At 45.4% G+C, this 6,088-nt stretch overlaps 1 protein-coding gene across 1 annotated transcript; it reads left to right on the forward strand.

The window, feature by feature from the left end:
* Window positions 1-1,068: 1,068 nt before the first annotated feature.
* SARC_03035 (hypothetical protein) lies at window positions 1,069-3,069 on the forward strand (the record flags this gene model as incomplete). Its single annotated transcript, XM_014303191.1, has 3 exons — window positions 1,069-1,149; window positions 1,669-2,411; window positions 2,893-3,069. 3 exons carry the CDS (start codon window positions 1,069-1,071, stop codon window positions 3,065-3,067), a joined length of 999 nt encoding a protein of 332 aa, XP_014158666.1. The 3' UTR covers window positions 3,068-3,069.
* Between the last annotated feature and the right edge of the window lie 3,019 nt (window positions 3,070-6,088).

Consider the following 6,088-nt stretch of genomic DNA (forward strand, 5'->3'; position numbering starts at 1 on the left):
ATACTTATATATATACGGTATCGTCATACCTTCACTTTATTTGCTATTAGACATCGGGTTAAACTGTCTGTTCCGTCCTGTATTTACCCAAATAAGTCGTTTACAACATTGGACGAGACACTAAGTATTTCACACACACACACACACACACACACACATATATATTTATATTTTTATATCTGTATAAATTTATCTGTATAAATATAGGATCGTCATACCATCAGTTCGCTCGCTATCAAGCAAGGAGTTGCACTGAAAGTGGAAACCCTTGCCCGCCGCGCACTGAGACGTTTGGGTGTATCGGAGACCAGTTCAAAACACTGCTGCTGTGCCTTCTATCTGGCCTGCAGGTACATAAATGTTACATATGGCTACCCTATACTCAATGAATGTCACATATGGCTACCCTACACTTTTTGTATGCACTCGTCTGTGGGGTCTGTGTTTATTATCTGATTATATAGTACTGTCACATAGGACTATTCTATACTAAATGAATGTCACATATGGCTACCCTACAGTATGCACTCGTCTGTGGAGTCTGTTTTTTATCTGGTTATATAGTACTGTCACATAGAACTATTCTATACTCAATGAATGTCACATATGGCTTCCCTACACTTTTTGTATGCATTCGTCTGTGGGGTCTGTGTGTTTTATCCGATTATATAGTACTGTCACATATGTATGGCTCTCCTATACTTTATTCATACACTTGTCCTGCACACACACTGTTCGTGCACATCTCAACGCAGACTCAACGCAATCTGCCAGGCGCACCTGATCACGATTTTCTGAGTACATTCATTTGCCCACCTTTCAACGTTGTGACGAGTTTTCAACGTCGTGACGAGTTGTTCTACAGTTTTCCTTATACCTATACACTGGTATATCCAGAGTACCTATATCCTCCTACCTACCTTCTGTAGTGTAATTTGAATACCGTTGTGTGCACCGGCTTGTGTATACAAGCTGGTGTCTTAAAAACATGTGCATACACCCCTTCCTACGTACCCTCTGTACTGTAATAGGCTTATCTCTAGTACATGTTCTTCTTTGTGTGGGCGGATGTACAGAGCTAATCGTGTGAGCTTGAAGAAGCCAGAGGCCGTCAAATGGGCCGAGATCAACGTCAAAGAATTCGACTCGGTAGGCTATCGCGTTCAGTAGGGTATCCGCATCATTATGCGTTCTGTTATGTTGCCTGTTGTATGGTGTCGTGATATAATTATTTGCATTACTATATTTATTTCGAAATGTCTCAGTTTATTATATATGGGTAAATACCTCTGCTATACGAGTGATTAGACCACGCTGGGGTGTGGTATGTGCCTCTGGAAAGACAAAGTTCAAATGTCAATTATCGCGCATCTGTTGCCTTGTTCAAGTACCGTTAACGTATGAGTGAGGGTGCATGCGAGTGACTCTCCGAGCATCATCGACAGGCGCCGATTTCATTACGCCTGTATGCGCCTGAACACTTCCATCCCATCTGCATGAGACCGTGTATACGAGTGGTACGTATACGTATATACGCTTATTCGAGTAGTGCCGTTGATGCACAGTTTGTAATCATCGGCTTGCCGTACAATGGCCTATACGTATTTTTGATTGGCTGTTTGTTAATAGCCGCATCCTATTGAACGAAACATTCCATGTTTTGCGCAGATTTGCCAGAATTTGCGAGAGGCCTGTCCCGATTTGGAGCCCCCCAAACCCCTCAGATCCAAAGCCAACCCAAACACTCCCGGCAAAACCCCTACCACTGAGAGCGCATCAACCGATACACGCCCAACAACTGCACATGGTATAGACTCCACAGTCAACGAGGACAACATTCCCGCGACAGGCAAGAGTGGGAAGAAGACAGTTCGGAACACTAGAGCTAAGACACATACACCCACACCCACACGTGCGCAAAGCAACGGTGAATGTGCTGGTGAATCAACTGCGGTTAGAGAGAGCAATGAGTCAGAGCGCCTTACGGATAGCGAGAAGGATGGAGATACGAATACGCACACACAGGGAAATACAGCGGGAGACACACACACCCGAACACCCGGACACGCGCATGGAAGCATGCATAAGGTGTTAGACGAAGGCGTAGGGTCTGATAAGGAGAGTGCGGTGATTAGAAGCAGGTCTGTAGTCACCACCAAGCGTGCCGATGGGCTGATGGCAGCCGCGAAACTCCAGGCCACACCGAGCACCTCGGCCAATCAGATCGCAGAGAATAGAAAACGTCGCCCAATGAAAACGACGGATAGCAGCAGGAAGTTCACACCGGGAAAACCGAGCAATCTGGCTGGTGGAGCCCGGAAGAAACTGAAAACTAATGAGATGGAACCGATAGAGGAGCGAGAAGGCGAGACAGAGTTGCAAACTCAGAGTGGAGTAGCGAAGGGTCTAAGGTAAGTTTTGTTGTTTATGTGATCAAGTTTTGGTGTTTCTATGTTCAGGCTTGTTGTTTGTGTGCTAAGGTTTACGGGTTGTATATTTCGGTTTGTTATTCGTATGCCAGGTAAGGTTTGTTGTTTTTTATCCTCGCGTCTGTGGGTGTGGGGTGGTAAGCAAGCATTCTAGCACTCTGAGAATTTTGCTGCAGGTTGGAGTTCGATATCGATATCAGTTCGAAGTAGAAACGGTATGATGTATATATATACTTTGGTTCTTCTAACCTTTCATGGATCGAAATACGTCAAAATGAATATGAAAGCAAACCTTCTTGACATAGATATAACAGCCCCACACTCAAGGCTTTAGATAGCAGCGACATGAATTTATACAAACCCTACTCAAGAAGCCAATGTACACTTTCACATTGGTATCCCACGATTGCTATAGCCCCGCCCACTGTCAAGTCTCATCCAATCCGATTCGTTCCCAAAATAGATTCTTTCAAACTGATCGCAACAACGAGAGCTTCGCCGAGTTTTCCGCCAGGATCATCGCCGCAGCCAGACTGAAACAGAAACTAGCTGTCAATAAGAACGACGTGTCAGGTGTCGGTGTCAGTGTCAGTGCGGAGGATGTGCCCGCACTCGGCACAGCGGGGATGGCAGCGTGACGCTCATAGCGTGGTTGTGGGTCACTTCCAACACGTGGTGTTTTTTGATATAACCAACACGTGGTGTATTTAATTCAATTCCCCCATTATTTCGGACCGGACTGGGGATTGAGGGCGTTGTCCACTTTTGGGAGAATGCGGGTACAAGTTTACGGTACGGTATGAGACTGCGAGGTGGTTAGGTGGAGACCGCAACCGATTGGGTGTAGCGGTGCTGGTGACATTCAAGCTGCTTTTTCAAGATGCTGAAAAGAATGGGATTCAATCTTTTTGTTGTTGCATAATGCAAGCTTCGAATCCAGTAGTAGCATGGGCAGGTGCGTGATACTCCCAACGTCCGGTGCAATGCGTACCCCCAGGAGTTCGGTACGTATGACTATTTTCCGCTTGTAGAGGAAGTTAGGCTAGTCCAATAGAAAAGCGTGCAAGGTGTTATTAAGGCGAAGGTCGTGCCAAGGCTGGGCTACAACGGGACAGACATCGTGAATCTAGTCGAGATATAGGTGAGTTTAGGGTTTAGGGTTTTAGGACAAGTAGTAGGATCTCGAGGGCAGCTGAGTATATCCGAGGCAGACAGCTCACCACTTGACACCTTAACCTCAGTGGGTATTTATAGGCTAGCGGATATCGGTTACGGGGCAGGGCATTCTGACAGTGCAGTTATATACCTGGCCAGGCAGCTCAACACATACCACTAGATGAACAGTAAGTATAGGTGACTGTTTCCAGTTGAGAGTGTATGGTCATGTCAGCGTCTCTGAGACACTTCAGAGGACACTGACAAGCAGCAGATTGTTGGCAGCTCCGTAAGTAAGTACACAAGTGTGTACATCATAAGTAAGTAAATAGGTGCACATAATAAGTACTTAAATAAGTGCTTATGTGTGAGTTCAACTGCAAGTGCACAAATGAGCACGTCAACAAATACGTAATAGGTACTTAAATAAGTGCTTACGAGTTCATGTACACTGGTAATAGTCTAGTGCATTGTGGCAGATTGAATACGCCTGATAGTCTGTTTATGACAGCGGAGCGGATCTGTGACATCTCATATACCGCTCCCATGAACATGAGTCATAGCTCGACGTATTATTGGGCAGAGCGTACATCGGCGATAGCCTGGTGCATCCTGTTGCTTCAGAGATACCTGTCAGCTCTAGAGACTCGCGTGTCACAACTGCGTATATACATGACAGGTTAGTCAATATAAAACACCTCAGATACACTTACAATACAGATGTAAATACATCACACCTACGCCGCAGATGTAGATACATTACACTTACAACTGACAATGTGTGATGTATTTATATCTAGCCCTGGGCAAAATCGGCGAGAGCGTGGAACTGAGAACAGCCCGAGAGATCGGCACCTACTTAGAGTTTAGGGTTTTAGCAAACCCTAAAACCACAGTGCAGATGGCAGAATGTTGGTGACGTTTAGGTTTGTGTGGGCGAGATAGGGAGTTCACTGGTACATGGCCCAAACACGGGTGATATGCCAGTGCACTGGTTAGTCCCAGGAGATAGCTATGTCTATGTGTAAGGGGTAGGATGTATAATCTTGGATCCCCAATTGTCTGCCGCGACTCGGTACAGACGGGATGGTATGGCTGATGCACTGTCAGTCAGCGGGGTGCAAACTATACAACTTGCGGTTCAATTGCCTACATGGTTATAATATGATATAACTGGAGCTTAGCTGCTTGATCAATACAAACACGCACATACGCAGCTTCACACAGGCACATGTGGCCCAAATCTCAAATCGCGCGGACCAGTCGCAGCCGCTGGGGGGCATCACCGCTCACTCTAAGTTCGGTACATACTTTGCATCTGAAACAAATGCCGCTTATCTGGGTCGACCATGAGTAGGTCTAGTACGGGCACTGGGGCTTTGGGACAATCCCAACCACGCGTAGCGAACTTGTTTAATACAAGCCATGCGACAGTGTGAGCTCGTAACAGAGGAATTCGACTGTAAGATTCTCCGGGTACGAAGTAGTGTGAGGCGGGAACACTGCACAAACTAGGCGCAAAGAAAGACCCCCATGATGTATAATAAAGAAGGAAAGACAGCCAAGTCTGAACACTGCACAAACTAGGCGCAAAGAAAGACCCCCATGATGTATAATAAAAAGGAAAGGACAGCCCAATACCAATGCCACAGCCAACTCTGACCACTGCACAAACAAGGCGCAATGAAAGACCCCCATAACGCATAATAAAAACAAAAGGACAGCCCAATATTAGTCTCTATAACCAATAAAGCAATAGTTTGGTATCAAAGGCCGGGTGCGGTTCGCGACAACAGCCTTCACGACGACTCAGCTGCAGCAATTCGATTGCAACGGCTGGTGTGCTGCACACAGAAGTGATCGGAATGAGAGGAACCTCCTGACCGCGCCTATGTTATTCTTTATTCTTCCTATTCGCACACACGTGCACATGGTGACAGTTCAGGCACAATGGACTATACGCTTTGGCTTCGCACTGGATTTTAGGGTTTAGGGGTAATGTCACGGACTGGTATATTATGTCTTCTTTATACTTCAATCTTCACCCCAGACTTTCATCAGTACGTATGACCAGGTATTCTGATTACCAATCATACGATGTGGTTTCCTGCCCTTGCACGCTGGCATACTATTTGTTCATGCAGACATATAGGGTGCTGGTCTGTTTACGCGGATGAGCACGCATTGCGAATGCACACAGACGCACACACATGCAAGCATGTTGCTGGAGATACATACACTTGCGTTAGAAGTAGAAATTGATAGAAACGTGCGAGAGCTGAATATGCTTCTATTGATATGTGGAACTGCGCACAAATATATGTACCATAGTTTCATTGAATATATAGAAAGTACTATTCGGTGCAGTGCAAGAAGATGTCAAGTAGGCAGCTATTTAGGAATATATGTATACATATTTTGTGTCCACACACACACACACACACATACATATATATATAAACACACACACACACACATATATATATATATATATATATATATAC

The sequence above is a fragment of the Sphaeroforma arctica genome, assembly GCF_001186125.1.
Source record: "Sphaeroforma arctica JP610 unplaced genomic scaffold supercont1.146, whole genome shotgun sequence".
Lineage (NCBI taxonomy): Eukaryota > Ichthyosporea > Ichthyophonida > Sphaeroforma > Sphaeroforma arctica.